This window comes from Falco rusticolus, chromosome Z (assembly GCF_015220075.1).
Source record: "Falco rusticolus isolate bFalRus1 chromosome Z, bFalRus1.pri, whole genome shotgun sequence".
NCBI lineage: Eukaryota > Metazoa > Chordata > Aves > Falconiformes > Falconidae > Falco > Falco rusticolus.
In genome coordinates, this window is record NC_051210.1 from 55,251,106 (window position 1) to 55,278,958 (window position 27,853).

At 43.2% G+C, this 27,853-nt stretch overlaps 1 protein-coding gene and 1 long non-coding RNA gene across 4 annotated transcripts in view; one reads left to right on the forward strand and one right to left on the reverse strand.

The window, feature by feature from the left end:
- Positions 1-2,122: 2,122 nt before the first annotated feature.
- On the reverse strand, positions 2,123-17,202 carry VLDLR (very low density lipoprotein receptor). 2 transcript variants are annotated; one of them, XM_037374036.1, is made up of 19 exons: positions 16,951-17,202; positions 12,651-12,770; positions 11,571-11,693; positions 10,588-10,710; positions 8,854-9,225; positions 8,624-8,746; positions 8,416-8,538; positions 7,852-7,971; positions 7,650-7,775; positions 7,073-7,244; positions 6,518-6,742; positions 6,244-6,362; positions 5,744-5,883; positions 5,485-5,626; positions 5,033-5,179; positions 3,850-3,939; positions 3,380-3,454; positions 3,084-3,253; positions 2,123-2,738 (listed from the first exon to the last, which is right to left on the reverse strand). In XM_037374036.1, the coding sequence occupies exons 1-19, from the start codon at positions 17,093-17,095 to the stop codon at positions 2,703-2,705; spliced, it is 2,691 nt and encodes an 896-aa protein (XP_037229933.1). In that variant the 5' UTR covers positions 17,096-17,202; the 3' UTR covers positions 2,123-2,702. The 2 variants fall into 2 exon arrangements, with proteins under 2 accessions (XP_037229933.1, XP_037229934.1); XM_037374037.1 differs by lacking the exon at positions 3,850-3,939.
- A 72-nt stretch (positions 17,203-17,274) lies between these two features.
- Positions 17,275-27,853, forward strand: part of LOC119141582 — a 32,918-nt gene continuing 22,339 nt past the window's right edge. For both annotated transcript variants that reach the window (XR_005101979.1, XR_005101978.1), the window contains exons 1-2: positions 17,275-17,373; positions 18,360-21,333. This is a non-coding gene — a long non-coding RNA (uncharacterized LOC119141582). The remainder of the gene's footprint in view (positions 17,374-18,359; positions 21,334-27,853) is intronic.

The window sequence follows — 27,853 nt, forward strand, 5'->3', positions numbered from 1 at the left end:
AATGAAGAGGGGCAGGGCAGAATAAACCTAGTGAGACTAAGAGCTAAACAATATCTACAGCTAAGTACAGGCCATCTTATATCATCTCCTGCCTTTGCCTGATGTCCCACAGTCCTCCTCCCTCCTGCTATTTGAAAAGAGAGAAGTTTTACCTGGTAAAGCATTAAGTCTCCTATAGACTTAACTTCAACCAAACATTAACCTCAGGAAGAAGTTGTTTTGTCTACTCCATATGCCACTTGGTATGACGAATGAACTTCAACAAAAAAGTAGAACTGTTCATCTTCTGTATTAAGATTAAGAAGGCAGAGCATTTTGCCTGTATTTAGCTGCCATGCAATTTCATAACCAACAAACTGACTACAAATTGGCTTAGGTTTTGTCACATTTCAACACAAATGCTTTGTAGTATCAGAGTTAGACATCTAACAGAAAAAGGTCAATTGTATCTAATAGCTAATAATCCTTACATGTTAGGCTGATATCAAAGGCACTTTATCCCAGAAAGTACTCGGCAAAAAAAACAGTATTCTTGGACAGAAACCTTAGAGGACTCCTTGCATCCTAATCTTTGCAAGACATTTTAGTCCACATGCATTCCAGATACTGGAAATGTCTACATGCAGTCAACAGTTGCCAAGGAAAGCTGGCTAGAAGCTTCAGCTCCCCAAGGAGTAGGCAAGCTTGCTAGAAACAACTTCTTTTAAATCTGCAGAAGTTGGCAGCTGTCCTCATCTGTCAAGAAATGAGTCCACAATACACAGAAGACCATTAAGAGAGCAGACCCCAGCTGTAGCTATAATGAGAACAGGCATTAGAACCAAGCCCAGGAACTGATCCAAGTTCTGACTTGATTCTTACTGTTACTATTTTAGAGACATGATTGATTGAGAATGATTTAACAAATCATCACTAAAGCATAGCTAGGAGTTTTCACTTCTTCCAAACTATGTCTTAGCCTTGTACCTTCATCCATTCAGAAGTAATTGTTTCTTCACCTTGAAGGGGAAAGGATTAGCAACAGTGAAGTAGCACCTCCTGCTACAGTAGTTATGGGCTGGCAATTCAAGGTGAAGATCAGTGTCAGTGGATAAACACAATTTCACCCCAGAAAAATGTCTTGTCATTAAGGAAACTACTATGACTACAGAAGCTACCTTTTACTCAGTTGGAGACTACCAAGTAGTTATGCCAAACAGACTAAAAGATTCTGCTTTCTTTACTCCAAACTTGATCACATAGCAAGGTGCCTTAAGACCACAAAAACTCTAAGTTAATTTGGTCTTAATCATTCTCTATTGCATGAATGAACTGTACATGTCCAGTAGACAAGGAACATACTTGGTGCTACTAAGATTAGCACTCCAGCAGTTAACAGTTACCACTGAGATGAGTATCATCTTCCCAGATGCAGAACAGCTGTACAATTTATTTTTCACTCCTATGGTCACCCAAGTGAAAGGCTCCAGCACTCGAAGTGATGAGTATCTTACAACCATTACAGTGAACCGAGTTCCCACAGGGAAGTAAATGCCGATGCTCATTGCAGGGGACTTCTGTCATTACAGACACAGCAACAAGGGGCTTTTCAGCACAGAGGCTTCAGGGGCAGGCTGCCATGTCACAGCTCTGCTATTCCTTTTGTACAGGTGTAACATCTGTTAGGATCCAACTTGCACTGCCATTGCCACGAGGAACAACTGCTAACTGCTCAACACCACTCTGAGCTTGTGTGTAACATCCTTTGCATGGACATTACACTTACCTGGCAGACAGTGCTTTGACCTGCCTCCACATAGCATCTGTCTATGATACCTCCTAAGAGCTTGCAACAGTGGTTGAGTATTTGTAGCCACTGTCAACCCTAACTTAAAGACTCCAGTTGGACTCATATGAAAGGAGAGACCCATTCAGTCCAATACCCTGTGACTACTAGTCTCAAGTACAAACCTCAGTCACCTGGCAGGTCAGTACTGTCTTCACTGTCTGGAGTACTGCTGAAATAACTTAAGAAATAGTTCGTGTTCTGGCTGGCAGTAGTAGTGTAGCCCACTAAAGTTTCCAACTTAGAAGATACTGTATTTTACTTCAGTGCTAACATAGAGACCAACACTTTTAACAGTTTGATTTGGTTTTTTTATTTTTTCCCCTCTGCACTCAAGATTTACAGTGGTTTCTTTAAAAGCATTCATACCTGTATACCTCTAAGAGGTAACAGATAGGATTGGAACAATCATACATACAAAATTACTTATGTTTACAAATTTTTGGCAATCATAGCAACCCGTTTTTTTCCTATTGCCATTGCCCCAATCATTAAAAATAGTGTACAATTTACATTTGAACTATTTCAAAGTGCTTGATAGTGATTTTCCAAGAATAATATTTACAAGTGTCCTATAAACATATGTACAGGTGTTACAAGTTGTGGCTGGAATATGGCTTTCTATGGAAAGTGCTTTATATTTGGTCAGTGATGTTACTGACAAAATGGTAACCACCAAAAGCTGAATTGTTGTGGACCAGTATTTACACAATTTGTCATTAAGTGTATAAAATAGTTATTTACGTAAGTGTTCCATACATACAGAAAGTGTCTTCTTTCTTCCAAGAATGGAGGAAGTCTTTTAGCCACAAACCTGGTTACTATCCCCAAAGAGTGTGAAACACAAGTAAACCGGAAAAGATTGCTGATCCAGTGCTCATGCCATGTCATCATCTGTGCTTACAACAGATATCTGTACAAAGTAAATGTAAATTAGCTACAATTGTACTAGTAAGAGAGAAGAAACAATGCATATCATCACTACACAGCAGTTTGAAGCAGGAGCTAGTTCTGCAGACTAGTGACCACATTCAGCACCAATTACTGTCACAGGTATAGGACAGGAGTCACCTACTACAACTTCACCCTTTATTAAAAGGACAAGTTATCAGCTAATTCAGCCCAATAGTTTGGCTGTGGTTAGCAGCTTTTAAGAGCAGAGACCTCTCCTAAACTCAAGTCAGGTTTCATTTGGCATTCTTTATACCTGCTCTAAGGATTAACCTGAAGCCTCAAACATGTCAATACGTTTACTTACTGCAGGGTAGGTGTGTCCTACTGAACCGCTGTGTCTTCCAATATCAATTGTGAGGTCCTCCTCTGTAGTTTTCAGGTAGACAGGATTATCAAAATTCATGCTTTTCATGTTCTTGTGCTGCCAGTTACGCCACATGAAGTAGCCAGCCACTGTAGTTACCAGCAGCAATACTTTAGGGAGAGAAACAGATTTCAAATAAGGAATAAGGTCAAGTCAAGCTCCTGACTCAGAGTTTCTAAGAACATGGCTTGTCCCACCCAAAAGGAGTCCCAAAGGCCAGTGAATGCTTTACTCACAGGCAGGAAGAAGAGACCAAGCTGCTGATGTTCCTCCAGCTGCAGGTATTTCAGAGGTACCAGTGATGTTTAATCCTGTATGAGAATTTGTAGTGAGCTTGCTTACTGACAGGCTGGCAGACTTTGACCATAGCAAGCATTTCCCAAGCCCAGAAGCTGCTATCACGTATTAGCTTCACAGTTACACACTGCAAGAACAGCCTAACTGGCTTTATCCTATACTAGTAGGAAGCTTTATTGCTTTGCCTTCTCTGAGCACTCATGGGATTTCATGGAACCAATAGGTTCCACACTGTCATAAGTGAACTAATTCTGTTTATCACATGCTCCGGTTGTTGTATTTATACTACAGATATGACCTGGCCTGTGTTTTCTACTCGCATGCAAAGGAAAAAACTTCAAGTAGGCTAGCAGGTCAGTTTGCATTTAATTTCTCTAATGTTCAGCAGTCTGAGTTTTGGGACCAGTACCTCCAGGAACTAGTCCAACAGTTGGAGATTTTTCTGTTGTGCTGGTATCTTTAGCCTCAGTGTAAGCCACAGTTGTTCCAGTACCTGAAACTAATTATAGATCAAGAACCCAATTAATCCTGAAGTTCCACAATGGCTTAGCTATGACAGCCATGGTAGTGAATGTTTAGCAGATAGCAAAATGATCATGCAGGTTGTTAGCTTTACTGGAAACACTGACAGTTATTTCACTAGCACACCCTCAGCTGAAGGTTTTTGATCAACAAATTGCAAGAACAAGGCTAGATAGTTAGTCAGGCATGAATTACAGGTATTTATAGAATCATGACAAGAGTAAGCCACCCCATTGCTCCAGGTTTTCTGAGTGAGATTTTAGTTTCCCCAAATTTACTGATTAGGTAGTCTTTGATCCCTATAGCAACCCTTTAGAGCAGCCAACTGAGGACATCGTTCTTGCACTCAGTGCTCTAACTGTGGCAGTCAGAATCAACATGCAACATAGTGAGTGGCACCTTGGAGTTTCTAGTTTTGCTCCACAAAACAAATAAGCCTCCCATATAATCAGTGCTGAGGATAATAGCAGCAGTGTGTTTGTTTGGACCACAAAAGGAGGTCCAAACAGACCTTCTTGGCCAGCAAGATTAGCCTATCAGCTTTTCAACACTATTTATACACTGTAGAGTCATGTTAGTTTATACCCCTTGTGTTACAGGAAAGGGACCCAGTATATTTTCTGCATGTGCTCGCTGTCTGCAGAAAGCCAAGGAGGTACAAGATCCTGTTGCAAATGGTAATGATGCAGAAGCCAAGCATGGACTTTGAATAGCACCTGCGGACTTTGACGGCCAGTTTAATGCATGCTAGAAGATGACAACTCATGCAAAGCTGTCTACCCTATCTGCCTCCAACAGGTTCAGTACCCCTACTCCTTCCCCATTCATCCTGGAAAAGGTCTCAGTCATAGAATCATAGAATCAATTAGGTTGGAAAAGACCTTTAAGATTGAGTCCAACCATTAACTGAGGACAGCTCTTTGCATGTCATTCATTACTGATGCAGAAAGGAGGTATTCTTGGATTATCAGTAACAAATTTAAAAGCTTCAGTTATTACTAAAATGGAGCAGCAGTGAGAGTGCCACAAGCAGCAATTTACAACTGAACCCTGATTCAAAGTTACTATACCTGCACATCTCAGACCATCCTCCTGCAACAAGTATCCAACAGGACATACACAGGTGTACTTTGGAGAGTTTTCATTTATCTGAGGAGCAGGCAGGCACAGGTAGCTACAGCCTCCATTTGCCATGTTCTCTTCACACCAGTTCCTGCCTGTTGGTACAGCAATTAACAGGAATAAACCTTTGTGCTGCAAGTGTATAGCATGATTATTTGCTCAGTCATTGTCGTAGCAGAGTTACTTGTCTCTGCAGGTTATAGATTTGCACCTGTTTCACCCAAGAGCAATTGCAACTCTACCTTCTCTCAACCCCAGTGGGGTTGGAGCTTCTAACTTAGGCACCCCCTCTAAGCAGAAGTGGGCAGCTATACAGGGGAAGGATACCACTTGCCAGCACCCGAGCACAGCGGGCTCCTTGCAAGTACACAGTGACATAACTAAGTTGCATTAGAGTTACCTGAAGGCTGAACAAGCTCATGATACACAATGATGTCCTGTGCATCATTGAGGTTGTTTACTAAAGTAACCAATTCAGATCCAGTAAATTTGTTGGCACCGTAGACTGCCTCATTCTCTCCATCAATCCAGTACACACGGTCCTAGAACACAGAGTTATTGCATACCGTTATCTCTGTGTCGCCATCAGCACCGTAATTGCTAGCCATGTACTAGCAAGAAGAGGATCTTTGACAATTACTACAGGAAGTCATTCTTACCTCAAATATTGTTAAAGCAAGAGGATGAGGAAGGAACATCTGAGACTTCAGCACAATTCTACGGTCCTGGCCATTGAAGTCAACGCTTGACAGCATATGTAGTTTAGAATCAAGCCAGTACAGACGGCTTTTTACAAGATCTAGAGGAAAAAATCCCAAACATATACTCTCTACATGGAAAAAGCCTCCCAAAGCCTCCTGCGAAAGTTGAAACACCCACAGGTTCAAGGATAGTTGCAGCGTTGCCCTAGTTTCTTACCATACCAGGATGCAGAAGGCTGCCTAAGTGGCCTGTGCCTCAATATAGAGCAATGCAAGAAAAGTTACCATTTCAGAATCTGAAAAGTGCTATCTGTGCCTGTTGCAGTGCCTCCAGGCATGCAGGAGCTTCCTTCAAAGAACTATTTTCAGCTTCTGAGAATGGGATGACCTTGGCTTTTGCAGCAAACAAATTGCTTAAGCTCCAGAATACCTCTGGCACAGAGACAAGTTCAACATACCTAGAGCAATTCCATTAGGCCATTGGATTTCTGTTGTCACAAGCTGCTGTCTGTCAAATCCATTCATTCCTGCTTTTTCAATTTTTGCTGGCTCACCCCAGTCTGACCAGTACATAAAGCTGTGAAGCAGAATTTATGTTGTATGATGCACTATAGTACTGTGTAGTACCACTCTTAATTATGACCAGTAACTAACAAAGGCTACCTAAGTCAGTTATCAGGACATGGCATAGCTGGCAGGTCCACTCTTAAGACAACCAGGACAAGTACTCACCCAGAGAGAGGATCTACAGCAATAGAAGCTGGCTCTCTCAGCTCAGAGAGAAACAAAACCTTTCTTTTTGTGCCGTCTAGGCTAGCCACTGAAATGGTCTTTGCAGCTGAGTCAGACCAGTAGATGTTCTTATAAACCCAGTCAACAGCAATTCCTGCAGGGCTGTGTATGCCATCCAGGATTCTGACGTGTGTTCCAACCTTATCACGGGTATCAACAGAGGCACTGGAAGACAAGAATTACTTGCTTTCAATCCTTTCCTCCACAGATACTATGAGTTGGTATGCCTCAGCAAATAATGCACACATCTCAGGCAGACAGTGTTGAAGAGCACTTGAGACTTTCCACAGAGTGCCTTTTGTACAACTGTAGCAGCAGTTACTAGGAAGTGCAACAGGCATACATACTGCAGGTTATGGGAACTCGCATCTACTGTACTTTGCCTTTAGGACATCAGGAATCTAGTTCATCACCAGAGCCTAGAGAATTATCTTGGGCAAAAACGTGGGATGGTTTAGGGGAGCACACTAGGGTTCAGAAGCGGAGTTCATTTACCTGAAGATTGCTTTTTGGCTGAAGTCAGCCCAGTAAAGTTTTTGCTCAGCAATATCAGCATCTAGAGCCACAGTGTTTCTTAGCTGCTCTACTAGCTGAATGTATTCTTTCCTTTCAAGACCAATCTTCCTGATATCCCGGCGATTGGTGAAAACTAGACATGGTTCTTTCCCTGTGAAAAGAGTGTAAGTGTTATCTGTACTTCTAGACATGCAGTCACATACTATTCTCTTATGAGAAGTTTATTTAAGAGTACTGGCCATTCCACACCTGCTAGTGGATGCTGACAGAAGTCTTGGCTGTACCATACCTCATCCTCTCCTCCCTCCACAGCTTTATGGGGAGGGTCCTCACGCCCAGGGAGCGGACATAAGCAGTTATGTCAGCCAGCTTTAAGTATCATATCATGGCATCATTCAAAGTGTTATGAGTATTCAGGTCTGTACAAGTTACTGATAGCAGCATAACAACTAGTGTCAAAACCACGAACACATAAACATCACTTGTACATCACTAAGTACATCACTCGCTACCTCATTTTGAAGTGGGGATATGGAAGTCTTATGCCAATACTCACCCACTGCCTTGCACACCCCAGTAGCAAGATCCATCTGATAGCCACGGCTACATTCACATTTGTAGCCCCCTTTCAGGTTGATACAGATTTGACTACAGATACCAGGGTTCTGACATTCATTGATATCTGTAAAGACAATAACTTAATTTGTTTTCATCTCCAATACCGTCAGTAGGGTCCATCTTAACCTATTAATACTTGCCTCCGCAGGTTCTCTTGTCTATAAGCTCAAACCCAGCTGGACAGTCACAGTCATAGCCAATAACAAGATCTCTGCAGATATGAGAGCATCCACCATTGTTCACCAGACATTCATTTATGCCTAGAAGAAAAGAATTGGCCACTTCTGAGACATATTTAAAGTCTCAGTCATGGAGTGCTTTACCAGACACCCACCCATTTTCTAATGATGCCTGCCACATCAAGTGCTAGAGTAGTTTATCAGAAGTCACATGCAATAGACCCTCCTCAAAATCATAGTAAGCTCACAGCTCAAATACTTGTGTTACAAGTTGGCAGCAGCAAAGATTGCTGCTCCTGGATGTTTCAGAGTTTCTAATACCTTCATGTGCCTTCTGGCCACTGAGATGTTATCCCAATAGCCAGCTTGGCTTGGATAAAACTAGCCTATCAAGAGGTTGCTCTTGGTTGTATGTTTGCCACCAAGGAAGTACAGATGGGCATTCTAGACTGACATCTGACAGCTCAGATGCAGTATCCAAGTATGTCTAGTGGTCAACATTGTGTAATGATTTTGTTCACTTACTGCACTCCTGGAGGGGCTCATCACTCCAGTCCTTGCAGTCTCTCTGACTGTTACACACTTTATTGACATCTATACATTCTCCACTTCTGCACTTGAATTTGCCAGGTCCAGAGCACTGAATAACTGAGGTAATGAAGACTGTGAGGGCAACTACCAGCTTCAACTGATATTCTGCAAAGACTTTGTACTTGCTTAGCTCTACACTTACCATTGTTACAATTTGCTTCATCAGTACCATCCAGACAGTCTCTCACACCATTGCACTGTCTGCTGCTATGGATGCAGTTCCCATCTTCACATCTGAACTGGTCTGGTCTGCAGGTCCGAGAAGCTGAGGACACAGCCATTATAGACTTAAACTCATGAGGTCTGCTGAAGGAAAGCAAATAAAATAGGAGCCAAACAGCACCTCCTAGAGGAGGGATCAAGTTAACTTACGGCAGTTGATTTCATCACTTCCATCCTTGCAGTCAGGATCTCCATCACAGCGCCACTTTTTGTGGATACATTCACCTGAGCTGCATTGCACCTCATTAGCCGAGCACTTCACAGGAGGTGCAGGCTGGCGGCCACACTGCTCTAGGGATTCATCTGAGTAGTCAGAGCAGTCAGCATCATCATCACACACCCAGCTGATGGGAATGCAAGTGGAGCTCTTGCACTGGAACTCATTAACTCCACAGGTAGGAGGAGCACACTCCAACTCATCACTGCCATCGCTGCAGTCATCTTGACCATTGCAGACAAAGCTCTTGGAAATACATTGCCCACTGCTGCATGTGAACTCCCCTGGACTACAAGTCACATTGCCTGGAGTAATAGGAGTAAGAGATTAGCAGATTATCACAAGAAGGCAAGTTTGTATGAAGGTGTTTTGCTTTGCAGGTTCTTCACCAGATGTTAACTGACAGAAGATCAGCATCCTGTATGAGGCTCTAGGAGAGCCTAACCAACTACCTACAGGACACTGGGGCCCCGCACACTGTCCTCTGTGCATTTGGGTGTTATGAGTGAGAGGCATCAGTTTTGAGCTACTGAGTGAAAACAACCTCCTTCTGAAGCAGCTAGGCTGTTCCACTTCAGAGCGCGAGCCTTTCAGAAAACAGGCTCAAACCCTGTGAACCAGAGACAGAAGGTAAGAGAATTGCTAACTCTAGAGTACAGACTAAGATCAAGGTAGCCAGATGGTCAGCATGCACTGTAGTTTGAAATTGAAGTGTTTTGTGCTGGTCCCCAGGACAGCAGTGGCCCATTTGCCTGGGCCAGTGGGGATAACAAATCAAGATCTTGCACCAGTTGATCCTGTGGTATTAAGCACACCCACACAACTTACACCAGTAAAAATTATGCTGGTTTAATAGCACTGTAGCTAGCAGCTCAGTATGCCTAGGCTGATAGTTTTATCAGCTTCATTAGAAACACTGTCTGTAGGGTTTACTTGTCAGATTAAGGCATTTCCTTGCTAAGTAAGGCAGCAACTCTAGACACTTAGCAGAAGTCTGAAGATCTGTGTCTCATTAGCCCACCCAGGTAAGGTGGCTCTGATTGAAGCCTGTCCTGTGGCTTTGGTTACAGCAAATTTGTATCAGGACACCTCAACCTGTACATACACAAGTTTATTAGAACAAGCCAGGAATGCTGCCCTTGAATGCTTGTAATGGCAGCTTCACTTGCTTACCTGGCTAAAGTTGTCCACCAACACCTGAAACCTAGCTTCCCTACTCTGCACTTTCAGAAAAGTGCACAGAATACTCCAGGATAAGGCTGTAAAGCAGATCAGCTGCGCCACTGGCTACAAGTGACTACCACATTTTAAGAAGACCATTTGTTTTAATGTATGCAGCAGCTACAGTTACCTGTTGAGAAAGTCTGCAGAGAACAAGTGTTCTGATGGTTGCCTGACACATGACTAAGCCTATGACTATTATGAAAATTAACTATAGAGACCAGAGACAGATATTGAATAGCTCATATTGCTGTATTCTTAACTTAGCAGGATAGAGGAGTGTTAGAACAAGTCCGCCTTAAGTGGGCTGCAATAGAAGATGAATTGGAATTAAGGAGATACTGATACTATGAGAAATTTATCTTCCCAGGTATACTGCCCAGCTAGCTTCTTTCCAGACAAGTCAATTTCAAATAGAGTTATGCAGCCACCATTTCTTCCCTTACCACAATTCTCTTCATCTTCTCCACTGTCACAGTCTTTTTCACCATCACATTTCCAGGACACTGGGATACACTGGGTTGACTGAGGACCACAGCTGATTTCATTTACCCGGCATGTTCTCATATCTATTGAAAAAAGTTTAAGTTCAATTTAAGAGCTCCTGATCTTGGGTTTTAGCAGTTGTCCAGAAAATTGAGACTGAAAGGCTTCAGCTCTGGACAAAGTTGCTGTTAACTAGATGCCAGCATCCATCTAAGTTGATGGGTTGATCATGGAAGAGGTTACGCCAGTTTGCAGTGTTCAGTAAAAAAAATGCTTCCAGCTCCTAATAGATTAGTATTTTAAAAGTATCATTGTATGGTAGTTTTGTGATTGCATTCCATTTACACTGTAGAAGCTTGAGCTATAACATGTAGTAGTAGGCAGGAGTAATGCCAAAGTGCAGTAGGGCTTCGGGCTGAAGTATTCCTCAGTGTGGATCCTATTGATCCAGAGAAATGAAGCTTCACAGATCTATACTCCTCGATTAGCTACCACAATGAAGACTGGGGCTGCTAACTGTGAGACCTCACAGTCAAGCCTCTGCACTTCTGCCTCCCGCCCCCCAGCATGTAGTCAGTCACTCAGTTCCTACACAGCTCTGGTTATCTTGCAAAGTAGTTGTCTTGGAAGAAAGTGATCACTTGGTGAACAAGCCACAGCAATGGTCAGGCCTGCACGTTGTGCTTGCTGCTTCTGACTGCCAGTAAAACCTTGTACTTGCTATCTGTTACCAGATACAACCACAGAGTCCCCACTGAATCTTTAAGTAGCAAAAAGTCTTGTCAAGATCCCGATGTGGCCAAAGCCAAGCTAGCACTTAGGAAGGTGCTCTCCAAGACAATTTCATCCTTCCTTTAGGAGGGGAGCCAGGCTGCAATCAGGCAAGAAGTCAAAGCTCTCCACCCTACAGGCTTGCTTGCACCAACAAGCCAGGCTCACTTACGGCATAGTACAGCACTCTCGTCAGATCCATCCTCGCAATCCGGATCTCCATCACACTGCCATCTGTTAGGCACACACTGACCACTGACGCACACAAAATCAGATTCAGCACAGGTCTTCTTCACTGCAAGGGAAAAGGACAACCCTGTATTTAAAGACCAAAGTTTAGCTTGTTTGTTGCAGCTAGAGATAAGCTGCCTTGCCCTAGGAAAGTGATGTAATGTCCTTGGTTCTTGGATGTCTGGTGTCATTCTCCACCAGTCTAACGAGCGCTGTTTAATGCTTTCTAGGAAGTTATACTGTGCACAGAGCAAGATTTATATTCCTGTAAGCAGGCAATGAAGGACTGCTGTTGTTAAGGGAGACCATGCTGCTAGAATAACTGCTGCTTTGAACACCCTTGAGCTAAAGTAACGTCTATTGATATTAATATTCAGATTTTGAACTCTTGAGACTATTATCAAAGCATTTGATTTGTGATTACAGAAACACAGTATTATGTAACCCTAAAGTAACAGTTTAGGCCTGCTTGAGCAGACTGGCAGTTTGGCTACACCAGTGTTGGATACTGAATCTGTTTTGCCTCATCTCTAAGTACATCTAGTCATCCATCTTGGCCTCTATGACTGCTTAAAGCAAGAGCTGGCAGGCAAAGCTAGACTTAGTGTTTATAGGAGACTCAGCAGACTCACTGTCACACATAAAACAGGGTATTTAACCATGGAATAGCCAACAGCTAAGTGCTGATAGCAGGCAGTTTCTACCACATGTTTAGGCAACTGAGAACAGGCTTACATCCTGTTCTTGACAGTCACCGACCTCACAAATAAAGATTTTTGGTTTTTCTGTTTTTTCTTTTCTCTCAGTCAATTTGAGGATATTTTCATAGCACTCTGAAAAATTCAACTGCCTCAGATAAAAGGCATCAAGATAGTCCTCCGTTTGTTCTACAAAATTTGTCATCTACTTTGCATTCTGTCAGAAGTGCTGTATGAGATAAGCATCTCTCCAGCTATCTGCTGTTAAGCCCACTCTGCCAACTAGCAAGTACTACTACAGAGGTATTATTTTGATAACTTACCACAAGCATTCTCATCACTGCCATCTGAACAGTCTTCATCACCATCACATTTCCAGAGTAAAGGAATACAGCGTCCATTACTACATGGGAATTGGGATTCCTCACATTCTGTTCTTGCACCTTCAATGAAAAAAGGAACCTAAGCCTTGATGCTCTTTAACAATACTTTGCCTTCCCCCACTGGTGATCAAGAAGTACCCAGCACAAACAGTGTAACATCAGCATAAAATCAGATTGGAGCTCCAGATCTTTGTAGTCACCTTATTCGATCACACAAGTAGAGTCAGAAGCTTCCCCTCACAGTACAAAGCGCAGAGCGTAAGCACTGTGACAGTCCACCTGCCAGACAACAGTAAACCAGCCTCAGTGCTCTTCTTACTGCGTTTTCCTTTTCAAGGCAGGGTCAAGATTGCAAGGCAGAGGGGTGTGTGCACAGAATGACTTCTGCTGTCTAGCACCTAGCACTGCATTCTAAAAACTCTCCTAACTTTAAGCAAGCTGGGTTTAAACTTGGCTAATATCAAGCTGGATTAGCCTTTCAGTAGTCTGCTGCTAACACATCACAGCAGAATCCCCAAGATGTCTGTGAAGATAGCTTAGATATCTGCTCTGTAGTTGAACAAGTTCTCATTATTGAAGTTTTCATTATTTAAGTTACTCCTCAAACAAAGGCACCCAGAGACACTCCTTAGTATACACAGAAGTGTGATTACTTAACTGGACCTTGCTTATTAAATCTAGATCAAGTGTGATGCTAAGTGAACAAGATAGTTTATCATTTCCTTCTGGAATCAAGTCTGTTGTCTCATAACTGTTAACTCTTGGTTTGATAGTATGCCTGAGTATGGTATTGCTTTCTGCAGTGCTTAGAGCTGGAGTGCACTTTCCAGAGTATCTTCCACTCTAAAACTGTATGACCCCATCCCTCAAGGGAACCTACTTTGTCTTGAAGTTGTGTTATAATCGTAACTAAAAGCAGCAGCCTGCTTGTTCAGCAGCTAAGCCAGAGCTGTTCCATGTAATGCATGCGGGCAAGTGTGCAAGATCAAGCATTAGTATTGGCTGCACATGTCTACACCATGATGCAAGACTTTGCTTCCTCCTTGGTTTATTGCATCATTTAGTGGAGGTACTTTGTCTTGGCATTCCAGGGCTCACAAAGGGCATCAAATTTTAGTAGACCGTTACTTGTTGTATCTTTTGTGTATGACACACAATATGCAAGGTAGTTTCCAAGTGGAAGGAAGCTATTCAGCCATTTCACATTGTACTGGCTACCCATCAGGCACTAGGCAATGGCAAACCCTGGACAGAGTACAAGCAAGGACAACATGGGCAATTTTACCTGCTGACTGTCTCAAGTAAACTCATGCTAGAAGTGAAGGATTTGAAACAGCACCTTACTGAGCTCTGCTGAGGTTTTAGCCATCCTACTGTTGAGTGAAACACTAGGTCACTTGTCAGAGTAAAGCTGTAACAATTTGTTTCACAGGAACTTGTTCAAAGGGTGCCAAAAAACTGAACATCAGCTTTTGCAGACTGTCTTTCTAGCCCTTCTTTCCTTTCCAGAATGGGAGTTACAACAGCATGCACTTTATAGTAGCATGATTTTTGTAAAGCTACTGCAGTTTGGTCAAAATCTGTCAAACAAGTAGCTTGTCTTATGCTAGAAGGCACACACCAGCCAGCTTAGAGAGCATGCAGAAGCCACAGCTATCAGCTTGCTCTGAGCCAGACATCACCCTGTTGTCCAGTAACCTCTAACAGAACTAGCCCTCTACTTGCCAGCCCTGGTCATGTGTTATGCCAATTACTACTGTAACCAACCTAAAATATGCAACAACTGACTCCTGCTAGTTTTGAGACATTCTCATCCAGGCTTTCAGACTAAGAACAGTCAACCTTTCCCAAAATAGCATACTAGAGATATTAGACTGAGTCTGCCACTCAGGAGATCCCAAAATAACTCCACAGGCCTTAGTTCTCTATTTCAAGCTAGAATAACCAGAAAAGGCTTGCTAAGCCAGCCTAGCACATAGTGACTTACAAACGTAGTATCGCTTTGACCAAATGCTGCAGGAAAGGTACACACAAGGCTAAATGAAACTGTAATTGAGCCCAGAGTAACAAGCTATAACTGTACAATTACAGTCCTCACAAGCCATTCCAGGAAGGTTTCATCGCTTCTGCAGCTGATAGCAAGTGAAATGTCAGAGCAACTGCTTTTGTTAGCCCACAAACAAGTAAAGAGCTGACAGGACCCACCACCCACACAGGTGCACAAAGGTAAAGGTCATCATCTGTTGCTACTCCTGAAGATGTCTGTCAAACTCCAAAGGCCATTTGGAGTGAGGTCCAGTTAAGATGACAGTTGGTTCCAGCAAGAAACTAACTCCCCCGTCTTACACCAAGCACAGTTCTGCAATGCCAGGTAACCATTTAGTCATGAAACTACCAGTCTAATCCACTGCTATTTGAAGCAACAGTCATACCTCAGTTGCAGCTTCAGTCACTAGACACTTCATGATTTTTACATCAGCACCAATTATCCACTAATTCAAAGCTTCCCTTCATGTGTTACCGATAGGCCAGAAACACCTTCACACTTTTCTCCTTGGGATAAAGGCTTAGGCAAAAGATGTAGAGGAACCAGTAACTTCACAGCCTGAGATTTCTAACACATACGATCACACTATTCCCCAGGTGACTACTTACTAGAAGTTGGCTCATGAGCACCAGTGTGTGCAGGGTGAAGGAACACAGTTACAACGACTACCCAAATTAAACTAGCTTTCTCCATACCTCTGCTGTCACTGGTTGTCTCAGCCCCTTAGGCAAGTTGCCCGATTACTTGTCTGGGCAGTGTTGAACATGTGACACTTGCACACTGTCATTTGACACCAGGTCCCAGAAAAGTTTGCAACAGTGATTGGGAAACCCTGTGAGAGCGCTCAGACAGGAACTAGCCTAGATTCCCCCTAGACCCTGTCAATTCCAACTACTAGTAGGAGAGAGCTGGTGAGGCCACCAACTCAAATTGAGGATAGAAACAGGCTAGCTGGAGTTCCCTCACTGCGTATCTATCCTGACTTCAAACTACAGTGCACTTGGACTTCCAGTGCCAGCCAGCTTGGTCCTTCATACTACAGCTGTTTAATCACATCTGTTGTGGACCAGACGTGGGAGCAATCTACATGACTGGGAACTGAGGAGTGACTAGGCAGCATTTCCCCTCTTCCTCCTTGTATGAGGATTGACTGGATGCAACAAAGCCCTGGTTGGCCTCTACCAGACAGACTCAGCACCTGAAGCACTGTACACAGTTAGGACTACAGGGTCCAACCACCTTTGAGCCCACTTCACCAACACAGCCAAGATCTGATGCTTATGCCCACGTTTTAGGGCACTAGTCATGAGATTAAAAGCCATACAACAATGCAGACATCAGTTGCCCACCTCCCACCTAGTAGCCCGGATCTCGGTTCCTGAAGGAAGAACAGAGTTAGCCAACTGATTAACCACCTCCACTCAAAAGTAAGATATTTTTAATTGCTCATCCACTCGGCTTAACGTGCAGGTCCCTCTGCCACAGGGGGCACAGCTCCTACGCTAGGAGGCGAGCTCGAGTTGCCAGGAGCAGCGCTACCAGCCCGAGCGCAGCCCGGAGGAGGGACCCGGCGCTGGCCAGGCGCAACCTTGCCACCAGGTGGAGATTCCTTACGGTGGTTACACCGGCCCTGAAGGAGAGATATGCCAATGCTGCTGGATGCCACAATGCCAAAGTTGCACAGTAGTTTGACAGCACCCTGAGCGCCGCAGGCTTGCCAAGCGCTCCTCTTCCCTCCTCCTCGACAAAGCCCCCTCCCCACGGCAGAAGGCATCCCGCAGGAAACCGACCCTCCCGCAGCACCCGCGTCGCCCCCGGGCGAGGCGCCCCCAGGGCGGGGAGGGACGGCCGGGCGGGGGCTCAGGCCCACCCTCACGGGCCTGCGCGCCGCCTGGGCCCCGGCGGGAAAGGCGGCACCTCCCCCGGCGAAGAGGGGCGGCGGGGCAGACCCCGGCAGCAGCGGCCCCCTGTCCCCAGCCGGGAGCCCGGGCCCGGCCCGGCCGCCCCTCCGCGGAGCCTCGCTTCCCCCCGGCGCGGCGGGCAAGCAGCCCGAGAGACCAAAAAAAATAAAATAAAATAAATAAAATAAATTAAAAAAAAAAAGGTGATGGGAGAAGAAATCATTGCGGGGGGCAGCGGCGGCGGCACAGCCCCGGCGGTGCGCGCCCCGGCCTCCCCGGCCCCCACACTCACCCTCGGCGGCGGCGCACAGGCAGCTCAGGGTGAACAGCAGGCACAGCCGCCAGCAGCACAGGACCACCCGCCGCCTCCCTCCGCGCCCGGGGCCGCCGCTAGCTGCCGCGGCGCTCGTGTCTTCGCGCTGCCCGTCCGACCGCATTGCCGCGCTGAGGACGGAGAGAGGGTGGAGAGGCGGGCAGGGCTGGCGCCGCGCTCCGAGCTGCGATGAGGCGAGAAGGGAGACGAACACATGCGCGGGGGGAGGGTGTCCCCGCGGCGCTCTTATACCAGCCGCCCGGCCGCCCTACGCGGCCGCTGGTGACTCACGGCGCCGCGCCGGGCCCCGGTTGGCTCGCCAGCGCCGCCCGCCCCCGCTTCCTCCGCCGCGGCACCTGCGGCCGTGCCGCACACAGGGACGGCTCGGCTCGGCGCGGCACGGTGAGTGGCGCTGCGACCGGGCGGCGCGGGGCGGTGCGGTGCCGCCGGCAGAGCCCACCAGGCTCCCCCTTGCTAGCCTGCCTTCGGCGGTGTGGGGGGCGGTGCGGCCCCGTTGCTAGCCCCCGCGCCCGGGCGGCCGTGCGGAGCAGCCTCGGCGGGGGGGCGCGGTGGTGGCGGAGCGCTGCGCGGGGCGGGGTGCGGCGCCGCTTTGTTTCACCCGCTCCCTCGAAGGGCCGGTGCCGCCGTGCGCGCCCCGCCGCGGGGAGGGGGCGTTGCGGGGCCGCCGGCCGGGGCGGCACGGCGAGGTGTGCCACAGCGCGGTGCGGGCGGCTGTCGCCGAAGGAGCGTTGCTCCCCCGCGGTGCCCCGCCGCCCCACGCCTGCGTGCCGGTTTTTCCCTTCCTCCGTAGCAGAACTTGACTTAAAAACGAAGCAGCCGCAGCTCTTGAAGAAGAAAATCACTACTTCTGCATTCTCCAATCAGTCATCGTAGTTAATTAGTAATTGCACAAAATCATATGCCGAGGTCGTATAATTACAAGCTTAACCTTTCATTTTAAGGAAGAGAATTGGTAGTTTTCTTCCCTATTTGTAGCGTTTTGAACATCCAATTATGTCCTCGTGAAATAAAGAAAAGAAGGGTTGGTGAAATCCAAATTTGGTTTTGTTCACAAGGCGCACTTAGTATTTACAATTGAGGCTTAGTGATCCACTGCTCTTTTTAATTTACTTTCATAGACTTGCTATTTTGTGATAATATCATGTGTTGTGCTGTTAATACTGTAGTGGAGACAGCAAGTCACTCCATCCAGAAATGCTGAAAAAGCAGGTTGCTGTTTCTTTCCTTGGAAATGAAGTCTTAAGTTTTTAGCCTAATGTTTTAAGTCTTTTTCAGTAATGTGGATGATTCCTCCAATGAAGCAAATATATGTGAGACTCTGTATTTCCTAAATGTCATAACAGTATTTCTTTATATGTTATTTGCAGAGGGAAGCCCTCTTTGAATCACATCCAGTTGTGTTGTGACTCCACTGAAGACAAATCATACCACCACGTGAATAACTTCGGAGTGGATTATCTCTTGTAGCTCACGTAACAAATGAGCATCCAGGTCATCCAAATGGGCACAGCTGACGTATCAGAGACTTGTTAAAAAAGTCAAGATTTTATTTCGTGTAACTGAAATACATCTGGGAATGATATTTCTGATATGTGTGTAAATGTGAAGAGAGCAGTTCCTAGTGTTTGCCTCCCTACAGCCCCTTGACCTTACGGCCTCAGGGGCAGTGGGAGGACTCTGCTTTCCCAGCCTGCCTGGTATGTGGCGCTAGATGCTACAGCATTGTTCTTGCAAACTATGCTGCTTCAAGCAAGAAAAATCTCTTGTGTACAAGGGGGTTGACTGGGGTCCTCAGGAAGATGGCTTAGTGTAAGTGGTACACTGAAAACATCATTCTCCTTGCAGATCTTCAGCATGACATACTGCCTTCAGTCGGGTGCTCACTCTTGCATGGTCTGCTGTGCTTTGGTCTATACAGCATTTTCACAAATGTCCTGTTGTCATTACAGAAGTATTTTATAAGCCATATACTGAGTGCAGCAGTACATGAGAAGACTCCAGTCATGCAGAAATACAAGGTTGGACATAACTTAGTGTATGCTGGTAGTTGATGGTCTTACTTGTTTGTCTATGGAAGAAGATAACAGATTTACTGAAGGGAGGAAAAAGTAGTCTGTCCCCTGCATTATCACTGCTCCATGAGCACCTACACCTGGCTTTGTGATGGGGAAGCAACTTTCTATCTTGGATGTACCTAGCTCTTTGCCTACCTAGAGGTTTCGATTCCAAAACAGAACACGCTATGAAATAATTTTTGGCATTTCAACTAAGTTAAAATGCGTAAGTAAGTAAGTACATGAGTCTGATCATCCAGAGGCTCTGGTGGAATCTCCAGAAAAGGATCTCAGACAGGAAAGGACTTTTCCTTCCTTAGCACCATCCTTACAGGAACTCTATTTAAGAAAAAGGCAAGTAGCCTGTCAGCCCCTACAAGGAGATCCCTGGGAGGCATGAGCCATCTGCACGGAGGTTTCATGCCTTTACAGCAGCCATAGTCTTGCAAAGGCTTGCTTCATGTGGCAATGGGAAGGTGTCTGGAGGGATCTGCAGTATGTGTTACAAATTGCCATGTCACTGTTCATACACAATATGAACAAATACAAGAATACAAGCCAGAATAGATCTGTACAGGAGAACTGAAATAAAATTGTGTGTTTCTGTTGGAAATATGTGCACTTGGGAGAATAGCAGTCCTACTGTGTTCATGATAATTACATAGGAGCAAAGCACCCAGGAGCATCTAATGTTTAGGAAAGGTGCTGAATTTTGTAGGGAATGTGAGCTGGCTTTTGTAACTTAAGTCCTTTCATCATCAGCCTAGGAAATGCATTAACATTTACTTTGTTTCTGTGTGTGACCCTCTGTCACCTGTGTTTTTTTCCATGTCTGCTTGAGTTGAACTTCTTCAGCTGTGGGGAAGTCAGGAAGCTGCAGACAGAGGGTGGATGAGAAAGTGGGCAACCTCAGGGAGTGCAGAGAGGGAGTGTAACAAGAAGGCTGGGATCGCCACCTCGGGTAAGCAAGTTCCCATAGTCAAGAACAATCTCAAAGAGTGCGCCTGGCGCTGCCCTCAGAACTGGTCTAGGTCCATCTCCTGTTACTATTTTCATTAATGTATATTTGTAGTAATGTTATCAAATATGTATTATAAATATGTATATATTATGTGAAGGGTACAGGGCTTGTGTTTCCAAAACCCCTTAGGCATTATGGAGGAGTAGGTTCTAACTAACCAGGCTGGCTGAGACACTAGAGAAAAAGATTCCTAAACCATGTTTCTAACGGTGTCTTCTTCTATTGTACTGAGGAGTCACTGGGATTGAGTGGAGTTTCACCAGATATGAAGGTTTGTTGCAGATTTCTCATTTGTGATAATAGGACATGCCATCTTTCTGAGGGTATTCTGCAGAACAATCTGTGTGTGCACGAAGAACTGTAAAATGTCAAGTGGTATACGGTACTAAATATTATGCGTAATAGCTTTATTGCTGCTGTTTTTAGAGAAGTCGCCATCCTGTTTTCTGACCCATAACTGATGAATATTCTTCAATGCCTAGTGCTATTCCCTTGAGAAGAGCTGGAAAAGATTGCCAAGAAGCTAACTGAACCAGTTAGGCATTGCCTTTGCCTTAGAAATGACACGAGTAACAAGAAATGGCATCTTATTACCTTTCCTTTTGGGCGTTGTGGTGGATACTGGGACCTCAGAGACTTTCCAACATCAATCCCCCTGATAATGCATTTGAATTTATAATAGGTTTGGACCCTTTGGGATAATTAATTTACTCTGTTGGTTATAGAGTGTAAAGTCAACTTACAAGAGAAAATAAAGAACAGAAAGGACCTTCTGGAGTACACATAGTATGAATTCAGTGTGTCTTGTGTTCCTTTCTCTTTTCACCCTAAAGACTGTAGCCTCCATTTCTAAGTGAGTTCCTGAAGCACTGGGATTACTAATTCACCTTCAGGTCTTAAATCGATGGGACTTTTGCCTCCAGCTCCTCTGGTGAAGGACCTGAAGTGAGGATATGTCTACAGTATGCAACTTAATCTATTAAAGAAAAGGAAAGCCTCATGAGTAGAAAAAGCAGCAGATACATATCATGGGATAGCATCCTGCCTTAGGATCACTCGCAAAAATATTTTCTTCATTATGTCCTGCCATCAAAGACATTAGCTGCTTATAAGATCATTGCATGCCTGAACTAACAGTAATGGAAGAAGGTGTACACATGGCTGTATTTTGGAAGTGCAGAGCCAGGATCTGTATTACTGACTTCAGAGGAGTTGTACACAGCATGAGAGAAACAGAATGCATCCTTTGGGAATAATTTAAAATAGGTAGGTGCATGAATCCTTCTGATCCATGTGATTGTGTGGCTGTATCTAAGGGACAAATTGGGCTTCTTTTTTAAAAAAAAAAAATCCCAGTGTATCTCTGCAAAATATCTCTGTATGAAGGTTCATATTGTTGTTAGAAGTGCTACCCATGTCATGTTCTGTGTTTTGCCTGCAGTTTTAGGGGAAAAAAAAGAAACATCTTTACACTAATAAAGTACCTTTCCTATCTTGTCCTCAGGATACCTAACAAACAGAAATTAAAACTCACAAAAAAGGTCCCCTTACCCTTCCTATCATCATCATCTGAGTTGTAAAAGTGAGGCAGAGACAACTGGTATCTCACTGGTGATTTTAATATAAATTTTTACAGTATTTATTTTCATTAGTGATACAAGAAAGATAGTTTATCTCTGAAAGAGGTTAGAAAATACTTGTCTCTTTTGGATGTATTCTTCACAGTAGAAAAATCATTGGATAAAATTCTTGATGTGCCAACATCAATTGGAATTTGCTGCTGGTTTCTGTCAGGACAGGATTTCCTCCCCTCTGCTACAAATTAGTCCATTTTCTTTGTATAGTCACTTAGTAATGGGGATCCCCTGTTTGTGAGGATTTAGCATCTGTGATATGAGCATGAATGTATTTTATTTTGTGTTACAATATTGGAAGACATCACAATAGTTAAAGTCATGTTAGGATCAGAACCTAGAAGTATTTAATTTGTTTTCAAAACCTAAATCCATGTTTCGTTGTGATACTGTTGCATATGGGAGAGTTGTAAGTCATGCATTGGAACCAAAACTTCCGCTATGCTTTTTATTTATTTATTTCAGTAATACTTGATAAAACTTCAGTTGTGGTGGAAAAAGACCTTCCATTTCTGTCAGATGCGAGACAGAATGTGGCTTCAAAACATAGCCTTGCCCATTTTGCAACAGTGTTGCTACTTCCACTTTTTTATGTTTATCTTTAGAAATGAGATACCCTTTAGAATATCATACCCTCATGTGACATTAACTCTATATGCTTAGTAATAAGCAAATATAAATTGATCTTGCTGATATGGCAAAATTTATTTTCAGTATACGTAGGCTGGAATACATTCTGATGAGTTTCTCCTGTGAGACTTGTATCTGTTAACACAAACATGTATTAAAATTCCTCCAGAAGAACATGTTTGTAAAGTTTTCTGGTGGAAAAAGAGGAATATGAAATTTGTTTCCTTTTTTTTTAATGTACATTCATGATTAACAGTGCATATGTTCACCTTTGTGGAAGTACACATGCATATTGGGAAATCCAACATTTGTGTTCCAAAAGCTCTATAAAAGTGGAGGAGGCTATTGATATTTGTGGTGTTCTTTGCAAAGGAGGAAAAATGGCGGTGTGTGTTAAAATAAGGAATATGATTAACTGGATGGGTTAAAACTTTGGATTGTAGTGTTGTGCCCGTACAGCATCGGAAATAGGATGGGGAACAGAAAGAAATGTTACTGGAAATCTTGGAGTGGGCCGTAATGTTCTTGCATACTAGCAGAGAAGTTTTTAATCAGATACTGAAATGATAAGGGTGTCACTGCAGATGTGTGAAAAATACTACTTTCCCTCACATGAACAAGTAAGCAGATGATCTGGAACATTTTGGAAGCATTCAGATTTGGAGGGTAATGTGGAAACAGAATACAGCGTATTAGCCTGGATATAGAAATTTCTGATTACATTCTGGATTTGCAATAAAAGTAACAAATGTGGTAGAAAAACATACCTCTGTAGAAGGGTAAGCAGCTGAGAGCCATGCTGGGGGAGTTCGCCCTGTTCTGGGCAGAGAGGCTGTGAAGCTTGGTTGGTCAGAAAAAGCGTAAGCTAAGGACATAGTGAGAGAGCTGCCCTGGGCTCATCAGTTATGTGGAGTAACAGGGGGTTGGGTTTTCTGTCCCCCATGGTTGCTACATAAATGATCTGTTGTCACACTCTGTATTGCCTACTCATGTTTTAAATACAAATTTCATTTTTCATTCCTAAGGGTGTTGTAAACTCTTGCCATTTTCATTAACTAGCCCTTCCTCTTTCCCATATGTTTGAGTTTCACAGCCTTTTTTTGAATGCTGTCATTTGGGTGGAAGTGAAATATTCGACAGGCAAATGGTCAAGCTCTTCTCTGGTGCAGGTGGTGTTTGGCCAGAAGTGGCAGATGGATTTACAAACTGAGGAAATGCAATCTAACAGCACTTCCTTTAAATTTTAAATTACATTGAAATTGATCAGTACTGATGTCTTTGCATTTATATGCAAGCTAATATTGTTCTGCATGCTGGAATATTGTTAGGTTTTGCTTGCAAAGAAACTGTTTCCATGAAATGAAATGACGCCATGAAATACAGTTTCGGTATCCAGTTCAAGAATATAATACAATGTGTCTGTCTATAGCAATATATAGACTCTTAACTTTCATTCTGCTGATTGAAAATCAGCTTTCTTAGGCCTGGGCTATCTTAGGACATACCTGGATAGCATAGATACAAATATGTTTATTCTTGCAAGGTCATTATTTCCTTGTTACAACTGTTTTCAAAAGGGAAAGTATCTTTTTATAAGGAACAGAAGACTGGAAGGAAAGGCTAAGTCTAGTCTAGTCTTGTCTTGTGCTAAGTCGTAAGTAAACCATAAACTGATCGTGCATCATGTTGCAACCCTTTAGAGCATTGCTTGCTTTTGGAGGGTTCTTGATTGTTGTTGATTTCCTGTTTCATTTTGCAATGATGTCTATGGTAAACCTTATCAAGAGTACCCTGATGTCTTGTTCCTGGGTTACCTAGTTATCTTCTGATTTCTGCACAGAATTTATATACACTCATTTTGTTTCTGTAATTTTTTTTAGACTGAGAGATTCTTAGCAACAGTGCTTGACATTCTTCCTTGTCCTGTCTCATCCCCCTTTTTTCCAAGCTAAAGTAGCCAAAGTCTTTCAGGCATTTCATTGGTGCTAAACGATCCCTCTCACCATTGTGGTTGGCATCAGCACCTCTCCCACCCTGAATCCACCTTTCCTGGGCTTGACTGAACAGAAAGGTAGGTGGTGCCACGGGGTGCAAGGAGCTCCACAGGAGGTCTCATCCCAGCCTCTTGTGCAGACATTAAGCTGACATTAATACTTCCTTTGCTAGAAATACCTTGACTGATACCCTGTGTGCTCTTTTTCCAGCTGCATCAGATGATGTTGTGGTCTCTGTTTTAAGTATCCACATACCCTAAATATTTAACTTGAGGTGTAAGATTAGCTGTATAATCAAAGAGGAAAGAAAGACATTTCTGCAAGGTCATTCACAGACATTTAAGCAATTTCTATTATTTAGTTCAATATGTCAGTTTTCTATTAAGTGTGCTGTCAAACTTCATGTCCTAAATTTTGCTAACCCCTTCCTAATTTCTGTGGCTACATTGTTGGTGATGATATTAAATAAGATTGGTCCCATGGCTGATCACAGATGAACTCCCTTAGTAACCTCCTGATGTTTGGGTTTTTTCCAACATTAGTCCTCATGTTCCCTTTAAAGCATCTGTTACCCGTCTGGCAACCCTTGTACAAATTGCCAGCATTTAGTGCTTAACTAATAGTTTCCTGCACTGGACTCAGTCAGATGTTTTGATCTAGGTAGTTTGTCGAAAAATTCAGATGATTTATGGAAAGAAGGACTCAGTTTAGCTGGGCACAATCTAATTTTGGTAAATCCACATTGTATTTTCTCCCATTTTCCAAGCGCATTGAAGTTTATGGTGTCTTCTCTTTCATATTTGTCCTAAAACTTTATATATTATTAAAGTCAGACTAGAGGCCTGACTGGCTGAACAGGTTGAGAAACTTCTTCCCTTTTTTTTCTAAAAGACAGTATTCATTCTGTTCTCCTATAGCATGTATCCTAGGATAGTCTGTCTACTCCACTGCAAAGTCTTTGGAGTTTCGCCTCTATTTCATTTTGATAATTCTTGTTCTGTATCCTTTTTTCTTTTGACCATCGTACCCTTGACTGTATAGTCATTATTTCTGTTGAAAAGTGAATCAAGTATTAATTTAGTTATAGAGTTATACTTGGAGGATCTTTTAATCTTGTATTGTTTGAATACGTATGCAATGCACTTTCTTTTTTCTTTATTAATACGTTTGGTAAGAATTTGAAGGAATTCCAGACTCTTAAATTCTCTAGTTCTCTGTTTGTTTTTTGGTTTTTTTAAATCATCATTTACAGTAGATGACTTAATTCTGTCTGTTATTTCATGTGGTTTAAAGTGAGTTGGCCCATCGTCATTCACACCAGATCTTACCATATCTGATGTGGAAAACTTAACGGAAAACAAACTTAAACACAGCAGTATGGGTTCATTGGCTACTTAGTGAAGATACACCCGTGACTGACACAGGAGTAGCCAGAACTGACAGCTATCAGTAGTATTTGTTCTCTGTGTATGGGAAGTTCAAGTCTTCCCTAATAATATACTGTCCTGACACTTGTTTCTCCCTTGTAACACGGTAGAGCTGTGCCTGTCTCGCCATATGTGGTGGCCCGTAGCAGACTCCAACTCTGTCCCATTAGAGCCCTCCTTTTCCAGACTGATAGAGATCTCTTTTTTTTCCCTGAAGTCTATCAGATCATTAATATGCAAAACTACTACACTTTATAACCATTATTTCATTTTACCTGAGTGCTTTAAAATACAGGCAGGTATCCTTTCAAAGCTGTGTTTTTGTCATGATTGCTCTTCTGTCTGTTATTCCTTGGAGATCCATTTTGTCATGATCTCTGTAGTTAGCATTAGTCATTTCAGCACCAATATAACATAGCATCTCCTGATAATAGAAGATAAATCTTATTTGCATATAATGAATGATTCCTTAGGCTTTTCAACTCCAGCTACATTGTCTGGATTTTTGTAAGAATATTGCTGTGAAGATATTGAACATCAGCACAGGAGAGCTAGGTTCAATTTATGGCTTGGTTGTGTCAAATTTCTTTCAAATGTTTCTGTGCAGCTCAGTTTTTCTATGCCTTCTGCCCAATAAAATGGAGATAAAAATGTTTCCCTGTGTCAAAAGGCATTTCCAGGAGGTATACTTACTAATGATTGGCAAGTGCTTAAGTGATTTAGTAGTAAATACTGTGGAAATAGAGATAGTCTATAGCCTGCAGTACATCCATCCTCAAGTGACTGGATGGTTGAATCTTCAGAACAGCAGTTAGTAGATTGTCAGTTTTTTTAGAAAATGAAAATTTAGGATTTTTTTTAAAATGCCAACAATTTTGTACAATAAATTATCCATGCTTTTCCTAATTTTACCATTACTGCAGCTTTTGGCTTTTTATCAGGAAAATATGCTCCATTATTTAAAATTTGAATTGATATTGATTTATGTGAAAGGGAATCACTGTCAACCAGAGTAAATGTTTTAATAGTTTCTATTATGAGATCTGGCTTTCAGGCTGATAATCTCATTATTATTTACTAATTTAATAAGGATTGCATGCTTTTGTGTTTCTTAGGGTATGACTGAAGAAAACTGTAATAGTTTAGACATGCTGAGAATACTCAGAGCTTTGCTCCTACACTGCAAAGTTTAGGATGTGTGATTTCCTGTTTGAAAATGAGGTTGCCTGTGCCCTTTGAATCAGTCTTACTGTCACATAAAACACACCCACCTTTTCCCAGGTGATAGTATTGAAATAATGAGACTGGTTCATATAGCTCTGAGGTTGCTGCATTTGGAATGATGAATGCAATTGAGTCCCCATAATGTAAAAATTATTTTAAAGATGGAGAAGATACAAAGCCAGTAATGAATAATGATAGCAAAGTAAGACATACTGCAGAAAAAGACAGGAAAGAACTGTATTAAATGGAGGACTCAGGAGATTTTAAAGTTACAGACTATAAATAATTGCAGAGATAATAGTATAAATGAAAGAAGGGAATTATCCACATTCTCAGAAGAAGAAAAGAAAGGTGCAACGGCCTCAAGCTGAAACAGGAAAGTCTCAAGTCATTAAGAAAGCGTTTCTTATAATGAGAGTAATGGGCTGGTGAATGGGAGGGCAGTGCAGCATAACTGCAGATGGGCTACCGAGGTTGTGGGCATTCCTGCAGAGTGGAGCTGGACAGATTAGGTAACATAGATGAGCTTCTCCAGCTGCTAGTCATTTCAAGAGCTTGCAAAAGTCAGTCTGTTTCTCTACATCATCTTCATAAAATCTCTCGTCCTTCTACAGCTGCCAGTCACATTCTTCCAATGGGATATCATACTGAAATTTGTCTTTGCAGCCAGGATTGTGAGTCCCAGTAGCTTCAGTGAAATGAGGGTCAATCTCATTGCGTTTCCATTGTGATTATGTGCGTTTTCTGTGCTGTTTTGCCAGCATGTCCCACGTCTCTCTGACTGCTGTTTACTCAGCCTTTGTGAACAGGTTCTTATTATCACCTTTATTGTCATGTTCAAGTGCACTGCTTATCTTACATGTAAACATCACTGGTG